Source organism: Anneissia japonica, unplaced genomic scaffold (assembly GCF_011630105.1).
Source record: "Anneissia japonica isolate Jap-2015-1 unplaced genomic scaffold, ASM1163010v1 scaffold287916_len461452_cov168, whole genome shotgun sequence".
Classification (NCBI taxonomy): domain Eukaryota; kingdom Metazoa; phylum Echinodermata; class Crinoidea; order Comatulida; family Comatulidae; genus Anneissia; species Anneissia japonica.
This window is the reverse complement of record NW_022690767.1, coordinates 84,789-97,290: the sequence shown is the minus strand read 5'-3', so window position 1 is coordinate 97,290 and position 12,502 is coordinate 84,789. Positions and strand designations below refer to the sequence as shown.

The 12,502-nt window shown below is 34.1% G+C and overlaps 2 protein-coding genes across 6 annotated transcripts in view; both read right to left on the bottom strand.

The window, feature by feature from the left end:
- The window catches only part of LOC117099946 (fasciculation and elongation protein zeta-2-like), a 52,654-nt gene extending 48,553 nt beyond the window's left edge, over positions 1 to 4,101 (bottom strand). For 2 of the 5 annotated variants that reach the window (XR_004444049.1, XM_033239474.1), the window contains exon 1: positions 3,706 to 4,099. Coding sequence is in view for 4 of the 5 variants with exons in the window: in XM_033239474.1 (XP_033095365.1) it covers positions 3,706 to 4,010 (305 nt within the window). In the remaining variant the exon portion in view is untranslated. Of the gene's footprint in view, positions 1 to 3,705 lie in introns of all 5 variants that reach the window. The other 3 variants (XM_033239475.1, XM_033239477.1, XM_033239476.1) reach the window with 3 other exon arrangements.
- Positions 4,102 to 6,406: 2,305 nt separating this feature from the next.
- LOC117099947 (B9 domain-containing protein 2-like) lies at positions 6,407 to 11,037 on the bottom strand. The gene is made up of 4 exons (XM_033239478.1): positions 10,915 to 11,037; positions 9,810 to 9,899; positions 8,323 to 8,448; positions 6,407 to 7,138 (listed from the first exon to the last, which is right to left on the bottom strand). The coding sequence occupies exons 2-4, from the start codon at positions 9,895 to 9,897 to the stop codon at positions 6,828 to 6,830; spliced, it is 525 nt and encodes a 174-aa protein (XP_033095369.1). The 5' UTR covers positions 9,898 to 9,899; positions 10,915 to 11,037; the 3' UTR covers positions 6,407 to 6,827.
- Positions 11,038 to 12,502: the final 1,465 nt, after the last annotated feature.

Below are 12,502 nucleotides of genomic sequence, written 5' to 3'. Positions count from 1 at the left end.
TATTATATATGTATGTGTGTATATATGTATATGTGTGTATGTATGTATGTATATATGTATGTATGTGTGTACATATATATATATGTATATATATATATATTTTAATATATATATATTTTTTTTTAAATTTGTAGTTTTTGCTCTCTTTGTTATTTTCTGCTTTTAAAATGTTTTTGTAGATAAGAACTGAACCACTTTGGAAATCAGTACTATGTATTGAAAGTGTATATTCAGTATAAAGAAAGAATAAATAAATAAATAAATATCAAGCAAGTAGGCCTAGGCTAGCCTGGCTTACTACTAGAGGAGCCTGGATTAGGCCTAGGCCTAACCCAGCAGGCCTATCCAAGCCTAGGGCCTAGCCCTACTTAGGGGGAGCCTAAGTTTGTTTTTGTCATCCAATCATGACATACATTTGTTTTTACATCAGTTCTATAGCTCTTCAAAACATATAAAATGTTTTTCTTTTCTCACATTTTTTTGTAATTTTTTTCACAGATTGTTGCAAAATTTATTCCCACGAAGAAGGTAGACACATCCATTCAAGTTCAATATATGTATTTTCCTTCATTCTTTCAAAATACATATTGCAATAATAAACTTACCAAAGCTATGCACTTGCAATGATAGGAGATGTAAAAAGAGGGTCAATAATTTTATTTATTTTCTATTTTACCTTGCCAGATGTATTTATGAATTCTCACTTTTTCATATTTAGAAACTGTACTGTATTTTAGCAAAATGTGTTACGGGACAATAAAAACATGTTTTCTTTGTAAATTTTAGTCCATTCTTGTTACTTTTTATGTGTTTGTCCTCAACCAAATGCACCGGCGAACGCCGATGGGATGGTTGGAAAAAAGAAAAGAAAAAAAAACCTCCCTCCCTCATCAGTTTTTATGCTGGGATAGGGTGATAAACTAACAATTTTTTTTACGGGGCCTAACAAGAGGCACGACTGTCCAATTTTGCATGCACGCAATGAAACAAAATACAAAAAACAAGTCCACAAAGAGGGGCGTCCTATTAAAATTCGAATAGAGTTCTGAACTTTCAAGCATAAACGCAGTACGCCTTCGATACAGAGGACTTTTACGTTCTTTTGTAGGGCGCCCTCTAGTTTGGTTAGTACTTTTCATGATAGGATTCCGTTTAAAAGAAACCCTGGTAGTCGGACCTTTTGCTATACTCTTTGATAAAACCTTTTTCACCATGCTAGAACAGCGAGACATGTAACTAAGAGATTATTTAATACATTTTTACTATAGAAGCTTCGCACAATATGGTACAGTTGAATTAGAGTCAAATATCTGTTTCTAGTTCATACTTTCTTTTGAATTAGAATTTTGTACATGAAATTTGCTTTATTCTCTGTTCCCTATTAATAAAAGGCAAATAAGTTATAATCTCTTCCCTTTTATAAACCTAGATTAAAATGATATGGGACTACTTTTACTACTGTACTTCATAATTGTTTTCATGTGACATAGCTACTGTACTGTACATACATAGAAACTGATGTGAAAGAAAGTGGTGATACTACTGTTTATACAGCCCAGAATGTAGATGATATACTTTACTATACTATTAAACTGCTTGTAAGAATGCCTATAACGTAGGTTAATTTTTGTCGAGATGATTTGATCAACTAGATTTTTAATACAAGTTTATCAAGTGTTATAATTTTCATTGTTGCTATTTTTTATAAACTTGTTTGTTTTTAAATTTAGAACAATTTTTTCACTAAAATAAATTTTTTACTAATTACATTTTATTATTTTTTTATTTAAAAAAAAGCGCAAACTTTTAAAAGAAGTTCCAGAATTTGACAAGAGAGCCCAATTACACCTATTATATCGGCCCTGGGACCCCTTCACTACAGCCGACTCAAACCCGTTCTTTTCACACAGTTAGTATTTTAAGTCGGCTCAAGAACGTTCACACTTCCTCCTTTGCGCCAGGGTTTTGCGTGAAATATTATGGTGAAGATGTCAAAATTGACCGCTATCAAGGCAACTCAGGTTCGGTTTACGTTACGTTGGCCCAAGTTTTGCATTGCGGGACCTGAGCCTTTTTTAAAGTCGTGCTGACTTTGGATCGCCTTTGGGCCGGCTTAAAATTGATGGATTGTTCATACTTTAAAAAATTTGTCCGTGAGCCGACATAACTATTAAATATACTTATATAAAAATATAACTATAGGAAAATTATGGCTGTATACAGATAGTGTTAAATATATCTGCCAGTAAGGGTTAAATTAAATTTAGCAAGTACAGAGAAAATCAGTAAAATTGTTTCTTTCTCTCACTAGAACCAATAATATGATCTAAAATTCTAAGAAAATAATTTGTAAAATTATTTTGTCTGCATTGCATTACACACACAATAGCTTTAATTTCAAGGAAAACGTGTTAATGTTATGATATCCCCTGTGAAATACACAAGATTAAATTCATTGAAGCTATATGAACCTATTCATTAACATTATTCTCACATCGTTGAAGACTTTTATTTACACTTGAATAATTCTTTAGATCCATATATTTCAAGTAGAATTCCTTCAACATTCTAAGCCTTTTGAAGACTTTGGATTACCGCTGGTTTTTCATCTTTTGTTAAAAACTAATAACTAGAAAATTTGGGTTTCAGTTCTTTGTGTATCAACAATTGAAAGTACTACACATCGGTGAAAAGTCAATTTTTACAATCAACCTGTTTTTAGTTCTTGAAATGGCTTCTTACAAATTATTATTAATATTTTTGTGTTATTATTAATATGATAATTGTACCCAGTGGGGGCTCCAGAATATGTCCAACAGGGAGGGGGTGGGGGTCAAACAAAGAGCTGAATAGAGTCATAATCAGGGTCCCGGAATAAAAATCCCTGGAGAGAGTTTTTACTATGGCTTAGTATGGCCCAAAAACTAAATTGTGCTTTGAGACCACAACATTAGGGAATAACAAATTAACATTTTTGGTCCAACGATCCTTTTGTGGCATCGAACAACAGGGGATTCAGACTGAATTGAGGGAAATTGCTATATGTCATACCTAGAAATAATAAAGCACACACACAAGACAAGTTTTTAACAGTAACCGAATGGGTGGGGGGGGGGGTGATTAGGCACCCTATTCACCCCCTCTAGATCTGCCACTGTTATGGGCGGATTTAAGGTAAGGAGCTGGGACGGCCCCGGCCCCTACCCCTTTAGTGAGGTATAAGGGAAAAAAGAAGAAAGAAAGAAATAGATAGAAAAAAATTGACCGCCAAAAGGGCTCAGATATTATTTTTGCGCGTCTATAAAACAAAAAGTTTGCAGGCTGAGACCCATAGTGTAGGCCTAGTGTATCTCGATTGGCCACACTATTCGGAAATCTCTGGATCCGCCTCCTACACATCATCCATATATTTTAGTAGTTCTAACTTCCTTTTCATTTTCACTTGTTTGTATAGGTTATCTAGGCCGCCTATATTATTGGGGCTAGGCCTAGCCTGCTTAGCCTAGGCATATGTCTACAGTACAGAGCTCGTTTAACTCCATCCCGGTAAACTGACACTTCACTGTGTCTCCCACCTTCCTATACATAATTAAGTCAGCAGCTATCCGTACATCAGTGTGGTGTACTTCATCATACATAAACCTCATCATTATCATAATGTACATGGCTGGATACCTACTTCAATGAAATAAAGGATATACCTACTTGCAATTTTTCATAATTTCCTCTTGTGACAAGATTTTGACAGGTGCAAATCTGTCGGTGTTTAAATTGAAATTTCTGAAACAACTCGCCAACTTATCGTCGAAATTGTTCACAAGATCTTCAATGGAATCCGATCGCATTTCGGAAAAATTGTCCACGTTTATTTCCTCTTTGGATGAAAAATCAGAATATACATCTCCATTGGAATTAACTATGTCTGAGGAAGTTCTATAATCAATGAATTCTGGCCATTCTTCGCAATCCTGGTCTTCATTCTCGTCAAAAACTGCAATGGGCGCTGCCATCCTTCTCGTTAATTTTGAGCCACCACCATCATCCGTCAAAACAACCTTCGCTGTGGGAAAAATATAGATGTTCTTCGTCGACGATCGGCGTTGCCAGAATACCACTTGATTACAATTTCGCCGTAAGAGGGCGGTAGACTGATTCTTCCATAACATCAAGCAATTTGTACACTTTTGAATTTGATATGGTTTTTCTTTTTAAATGTGTTAATTCAATTTTTGATACTGCTTTATGTTCTTCCAACAGATCCGGCTCCAGTTGTAGTGACCTATTTATAATAGTACCCTTTAACACAGTCAATTGCATTAATAGTGGTTTTATTCATCGACTTGCTCTTTTCTCTAACACCCTTTCACATAATCATTTTTTTTTCCTTTTCATTTTGATATTTTTTCATAATTAATAATTTATTTGTACAGTGTTTTTTTTATGTTTTTATTAATGTAATTAAGACATCCTGTGATTGGCTTTTAGCTGTTGGATGGTGTTTAAAATAAAATATATAAAAAAAAATAATTGTGTATTGATAAAGGTTTATTTCATGTGAAAATATTGTAGGTGTGTAACAATATGCCTAAATTAGGTTTAATTAAATTAAAATTATTATATGCAAATAACTCTGTGGCCAAAGGCTAGTAACTATTATAGTGAGTCTTCAAAGTGCTAAATTTATCTCCCATTTGTTTCATTTTTTATCATATAACTTTCTTACATTGTTCTATTGCAGACTAATGCAGCTACACCTTCTATTCATAATATTTATACTGGTTCTCATTAAGTATTTTTTATTTTTTTGGTTTTATGTAAAAAAATATTCAAATCAAATATTTACTTATTTATTTATTTATTTTCCTCTTATTAAAGAACCTTCAAAATAAAGACCATTTCCAATTAACGACAATCTTTCTGCAGGCCAATGAATACCTATGTTTTACCTTCACAATTTTGTTTAATTAAAGAGCAAAGATGCTCAAAATTAAGAAAACCCTGGTACCAAAAGCAAGCTTTAATTGGAAGGAAGTTAACAGAGGCAAGGCCAATGGTGGGGGTCGGGAGGGTCAAAGGTTCCTGACCCCCACAAAAATAAAAAAAATATCCTGATTATAGTAGTAAATCATCGGTAATGTGAAAACAAAGGTATGAAGTGTAAACCATCATCCTTTTATGATTTACAGAGTAACTGAGTGGCCATTGACCTATGACCCAGCATACATGCTGTGTCATCTATACACAGCAAGCATCTCCAAATGTTGTTTGTACAATAAATATTAAAGTTGAAATAAAATACATTTTGCTACAATCATAGTAACTCTCTGGTTACCCAAATCAAGGTAGCAAATGAAAACACTGTAATTTATTACAGTACAGTATTATTTGGTATAATAGTTTAACCTCCCTGTACAACCACCTCCCATATGCTATCACCTTCTATAAAATCTACTCTCATATGGTCCTGTTTGTTCTCCCTATCTAATTAGTGTATTTGATACCTCTCATAAGCGACCACCTTAAAAGTTTGTAGTGTAATATCTACAACATATACAATCAAATTATTTAACAAGTTGAACAGGTGACGGGTGATTGTGAACTTAAAAAAAATAATATAAAGCGATAAGATAAATACCAAATTTATTTTCTTGTTTACCATTGCCTTCAGGCCGATTTTTTTTTTTTTTTTTTTTTTTTTTAACAGTAAAAATTGACATTGTGAAACCTCTCAATTCTACCTTTTATCCCGCTAGGCTTGACTCCCCTCAAATTTTACCCTGGCTGCACCCCTGGTTAATATTCTTATTTTTTTATTTGCCAAAAAAAAAAAAAACATTGGTCAATAAAAGATGCACACACACACTATTACATTGCTTCTACAAGAATTTATTAAATATATTTGTTACTTGTATACAGTACAAACTTGATAAAATACAAACACTAAGTATCTAATGAAATAGATGATTATTGCAAACACCCTGAATCACAAAAAAGTCCAATTATTTACAATTGTTGAATGTTTTATTTACGTTATAACAGTCACACAAAAGGAAAAACATACTAAATTGATTAAATATACACAATACTGTACATGAAACAGGTAAAGACACTTGTCCTAAGCTCTATCCAGACTACCACATTTTCTTTGACAAAAAAACTGTTGTATGCCCATATATAGTCATCATGTGCCTATATATGGTCATGATGTGATGTCATCATGACCATATTTAGGCATGTCACATGTTTTTGCCAAATTAAATTTGACAGTCTGGACATGGCTTTACGTTTGCTTTTCAAGGCGAGATGAGAAACTGTTGGTCACAAAGTACTAGTGCTCAAATGATGCTGGAATTCAGGTAAATACATGTGGAATGGCACATCTAGATGTGTATAAGAGACAGATATATATATATATATATATATAGTTAAACTTGCCTAGAAATAGACTTTAAGTTTCCTAATTTGAATAAGTTCTAAGTTTATTTTTCTCAAATGTTTTTAGCAAAACTATTTGCTCAATATGAAAGCAAATTTTTTTTTCTTTTTTTTTCGCGCCCTCCTATGATGATCTGTAAAGTTTGCGAAACAAGGTATAAACAAAGTCTTGTCTCACAGATTATTGTCCGACAGCTGGGGTCGCTGGCTCACCCCCTGAGAAAGCTTCCCCCAGGGAGCTGAGGGTGCATTTCATATCATAAATGTCTGATCCAATGACTGAAATAATGAGAAGAGCATAAAGGCTTTGGCATTATGTACTCTATCAGACTAAAACATCTATTGTTATACCTGATTGGTCAAATTTAGTCCTGATCAATAGACGACACCAATCAACACTCAACACCATACTTATCAAAATTTCTAAACACAACCCCTAATTGCAAGTGAACCTTGCCCATTGCGACAGTCTGTAATGTGTATCTTTCTGCACTATACACCATGTCGGGGTTTCGCAACTGAGGGCCTCCTCCAAGGAAAAACTGAGTTATCTGATCCCTATACGATCCGGCAGGACGCCATGTGACACATTCTAGATCGTGAGTTCCAGGTGAAGTGGGAATGTGGCAAAATCCGTAGCCATGGAGTTCACTGCGTCCATACGAATCTTGATGGTAAACTTGAAAGTTTAACTTTGGCCACCCTGAAGACGGAAATAAAAAAAAACCTATCAAGACACTTAAAGTGCATTACCTCGATAATCACAATTAGAACAATTAGATAATCCAAGATTAAAAAACCTTGCCCTGTTGTGCCATTAAAAATCCTTTGAAAATGAAAAAATTTGCATTCTAATTTCGATTAGCAACAAATTTGTGGCCAATGCATGTGGAATTGTCATTCACTTTATAGAAAATTTTTTTCATTAGACCTAATTTAACACACTCCCTACTTTGACTTGTAGTCGATCCCCTCGAGTTGGCTCAGCCTAGCCAAATGAGGCCTAGCATCATAGGCCTAGTGTGGCAAGCCCATCAACCGGGTTCCAGTCCGCCAGTCAGAATTTTGACACGTGGTAGGTCTGCTCGAGTCAGGAAACAATAAAAAAATAAATAAACTGGCAGAGGCATTTTTTCTAAACAACTTTCATGGTCAGAGGCACAAATATTTTTTTCCAGGCCCTGCATATAACATTGTCAAGGTGTGAAAATTTGAAGTAATCAAGTGTAGTAGTTTTTTACACACAGAAGGACGCAACACCACAGACAAACACACACACACAGACGCTATTTCTTCGAAGAGGCGAGGGTAATACAATTTTACATAATATAATCAAACCCGCAGTTAATTATTTTATAATTTTTTATTAATATAATTTTTTTAGAGGAAATCTTGTCATCATTAGAAATCAAAATAATATATCAGACATAAAACACGCATTACCTTGATATGGGCCATTATAATGTTCAAAATATAATACACATTTTACACAAATTAAAATAAAACATGCAGTAATTATTTTAATATTATTGTATTATTTTTTGTGTCAATAAAATTTGTTTGAATGAACTAATATCATTACAAGTGAATACAAAATAAAATATTTTTAAATTGAGATGAAACACACGTTTCAAAAATCAGGAGTTCATGCAGCATTTTAGGCATAATATTTTTGTTATGTATCGTGGCCCTCATCAGTGGAAAATCAAGGAATTCATAGTTGTGAGGGGTTAGAGGGGAACTTTCAGTCAGAGGGTCAAGAATATCTTATACTATTATAACATATCTTCTCCAACCTCAAAAAGAAATTTGCATGATTACAGTTGTTAATTTTAAAGTCAGATTAAATTTAGCTGATTTCAGATGATAAATTAGTAGAATTTATACCTTGTAATCCTTTAGTTGCAAAATGAATGTCGATAGGGTGGCTCCAGACAGCAAAGTCTTCATTTTGCGGAATGTCAACCTGAGTTTGACCTTCACGCAATCCTGCTAGCACCTTCCACGCACCTCCTAAAATGTTGAACAAAAGACATTTTTTTTTTTCATGACACACAGTATTTATCTGACAGTGCAGCTTCAAAGGTTGGAAGGCAGCTGGCCTGGGGTCTTCCTATTTTTTTCAAAATCATAAAAGAACTTAGATTAAAAGAAAATTATATTCAAATTTAAGTCTTGGCATGTCATTTCCCGCCATAATCAGATTTTTTCTTCTTCATATGCATAGCTAAATGTTATAATAATATGCAAACAGATATACTGATCATATCACTATAGCAACCAATGACTGCTACAGCAGTTGGTTATCAAAAATAACATTAAAAGAATGGAATTGACTTATCTATAGACTAGAGGAAATTAGTGCACTTAGGTTAGATTAATGCATTCAAAACATTCCTTCGGGCCTTGCCAGAATCTAGAAATTCTTTTTCACGGATTAATCTAATCTTAGTATAATATTTCCACTAGTGTATGATATGCAACACTACTAATTATATATTATCATCTGAAACAATCTTAGGTTTCATTCATGCAATGCATTCAAAAATTGGCCAGGACACTCAATTATTTTTAGCTATATTTAAACGTTTGTGCAAAAAATTTATCTGTTTATTACAATTTTAAGAACAAGGGAAATGGATAAACTAAACAGCTTTTATTAGGCTTATTTCATTAATTAAAATTAATTATTGATGTTGCTTTGTCGGAATGTAATTAGGTGAATTTCTATTTATTTATTTAAATGGGCCCCATTGGTTTCTCAACTTTTTTGGGTTTTATCCAAAAAAAGAGTGAGTCTAATGATAGGCCAGTCTTTAAGTTCTAAACAACGAAAAAATATTTTAATTTCAAACGTTTATTCTAAGAATAACTAATACTTATGACTTCTAAATTAATTAAACAGGAACATAGGTCTATTCCTTACATTAATAATAATAATTTTATAAGGGTTTTAATTTTAATTGTTCATTGGGTCGTACGTAGTTTCCTTGTTAATTTGACGTGGTCAGTGTGTATTCATGTTTGTAAAGTCGGTTAACGCGGATTTCCCTCGACGAAGTGGTTACCTAGTAACCAGTTGTTAGTAGTTGCTATTAGTCGGCGGTGAAATAAGCGCTCTCGGTAACTAGTTCTACTAAGTTGCTTGTAGTTGCGCGATCGCGAGTGAAAGTCGACATGAGCACTACTGGTAACTAGTTGACGGCCAGTTGCAGTCAGTTGAGTTGAGTCGAGTCACAAGGGCGAAATAAGCCTAGATTAACATATCAATTTTTTTTTCCCTCCGGACCCTGGCTTTAACCACTAAAGCTATTTAACTGCACTCCCATTTAGTGCACGTAATATGAATATACCGCCTACTTAATACAACATACCCGTGTGAATTCCCCATTTACAGAATAAATCATGCGCAGGAAATCCACTAGCGCCAACTATTTCCCCAATTACATGGACTTCAGCCATATCTGAAAAGAAAAGAAAAATATGCTCTTTTCTTATATTTGTAAATTACACAGAATTCAGTTTGATTTTGTGTTGTACACTCGCACAGCTGACACTGTTGCTGTACAAATCATGAAACCAAAAGCAACACAAATGATGATGACATAATTAATGTTGTAATATTGAATCCCGAAATGATGCCGTGCATTTCGATACTTGGAGTATGTATTATACTATCTTATAGTCAGACATGTTTCTTCTGCATCACACTGTTATCATCAGGGATCAAAATAAAACATAACAAAAGAAACTACAATACTCAGATTATTCCATTACAGGTATAGGGTAATGTTAATGCAGTATTTGTTTGATGAGTGATGATTCAGTCCATTTAATATGAAGCGCCTCTTTTGGAAATTGGAAACTGCCACCTACTAAAAATTTCGTAGTCCTGCTAAAATGCCCCACTAATAAATGACTGGAGACAAAAACAATTTGAAGATCTAGCCTATGCCTGAATCGGAGAAGCATGTGTCGTGAGAGCTGACATAATAATTACATAATTAATTATGTATAATAATTAGTCAAGGTTACATTAATAACTACTGATAAATACAACGTAATTAACATGGCCTAAAATGCTACATAAACATTTCTTGTATAGGTATATACAGTAATTTATAAAGACAATATACAAATGATTATGAATTAACTCCAGCAAAAAAACATATTTAAAATAGTATTAGTAATATCTCCGCTAATATTGGTCCGATTTACATAATTTTTGTTTTAAAATGCCTTTTTTGGCACTTATTACGTGTCACCCGATCTTACTATTTGAAATTTCTCAAGGTTGACAGGTATGCTGGCCTAGGCTAGTTCGGTAGGCCTAGGCCCTTAAGTCAAAGTATGCCTAGGCCTACAACTTACAAGGATAGGCCTCTAGGCCTAGAAGAAAATAAGCTAGTTTGCCTAAATGCTGTCTTAGGCCTTAGCCAGCCTCTAGGGTCTAGCTAGGATAATCAAAACTACAATTACCTCTGTTTCTACATGAACATTTTGATCAAGGAAACACTAACTAAAATACTTTATTTACAGAACCTCCTCGTTGTCAACGTTGGTTAAGCCGTACTCTGCTCGGATCCACCAGCGGCGCGGTCGAAAATGTTTGTTGAGGGCAGCATTATGAAATATGTTTGTGATCATCAAATAAATAAATAAAAAAGAAGAAACATTGTCCCCTTATACACTCAATATAATACAACTAACAATACTATTTTTAATGTATATAAAACAATTTTAGACAAATGTTAATGCTTAATAAAGTCGATGGGTCTATTGTATTCGCCCCGAGAGCTATTGCATTACGCCACTAACTGTTTTTGTAAAAATGGAGGGACGCATGTTATGATGCGAGGGGTGGTCCTCCTGCGGGAAAACAATTTATTGTTTCCAGATGCTCGCATATGCACTTTCTTTCATTTTCATGAGTCGAGTTAATGACTTTTTTTTTGTATGAATATGAAAAATGATGATGATTATGATTATGGAGTTATGAGGATTGGACTTGTGCAAATATAAAGATGTGGGTAACCCACATCTTTATATACGACTTTTCATGAATCTCGAACTGCTTTGTAGGCCCTCTTTTGGCTAGACGCACCAAGACGGTTGGAAGCGACGATCGAAGAAAAACGGTTCAGCAAGCCAATAAGGACTTCGCTAACTTCCATTCCTCAGTATTAAAATCCTTCCATTGAAGGAATTGCACTGTCTAAAACTTTCTTCCAGCTTATCTCTGAAAAGATTATAACCTTTTCGTCTGCAGTTGGCTCAACATGAATTACACAGGAGCCAATGAGCTTCCATGACGGCCTAGGCTCGGACATGACACGTTGTTGTTTGTTGTTATTTCGCGACATCAACGAGTACAATACATTCATTATCCACCATCAACTGAACTGCCTTAAAGGGAAAAAAATTGGTTCGTGTGGGAATCGAACACACAACCTCCACGTTTGCTATTCATTATCCACCATCAACTAAAAAAACAAAAACAAAAACAAAAACTGGCTCGTGTGGGAATCGAACCTACGACCTTCAAAGAAAAAATTTAAAAAATAAGATAAATAAAAAAAAAAAAACTTGCCCCGTGTGGGAATCGAACCCACGATCGCCGAGTTTACTACTCCTGATCCAGCATGACTAAACGGAGGGAGGTAAACCGCGGCCCCTAAGCCATAAATGCAATAAACCTAGTACCACACCAAGTACCAGTTAATCAACTCTGATCCTAATAAAAAAAAAATTCTTCGTATATATACACTACAGGTTAGTATTACGCATGGTCATGGTGTCAAAAATGGGCCGTGGGCCAAGAGGGTTTATTTTTTTTGTCTAAAAATGTAGAATTAAATTTATAATCGATTTTTTATTGTTACCATCTACATAACTTACGCACTTTTTTTTAAATAGACAAAAATGTTTGAAAATTTCTTTATGCAAATTAGAAAAAAATAGACTAATCATGTTACGGGAAACCTGGTGGTTGTGTGTTCAATTCCCACACCAACCTTTTTTCTTTTTTTTTTTTTAAGGCAGTTTTGTTGATGGTGGATAATGAATA

What these genes read in the sequence shown, in the direction of transcription:
- LOC117099947 (XM_033239478.1), bottom strand. Translation starts at nt 9,897, where the DNA reads ATGGCTGAAGTCCATGTAATTGGGGAAATAGTTGGCGCTAGTGGATTT. An exon ending in TAAATGGGGAATTCACACGG is followed by an intron (nt 8,449 to 9,809) that starts GTATGTTGTATT and finishes TCAACATTTTAG; the next exon opens with GAGGTGCGTGGAAGGTGCTA. An exon ending in TGCAACTAAAGGATTACAAG is followed by an intron (nt 7,139 to 8,322) that starts GTATAAATTCTA and finishes TTCCGTCTTCAG; the next exon opens with GGTGGCCAAAGTTAAACTTT.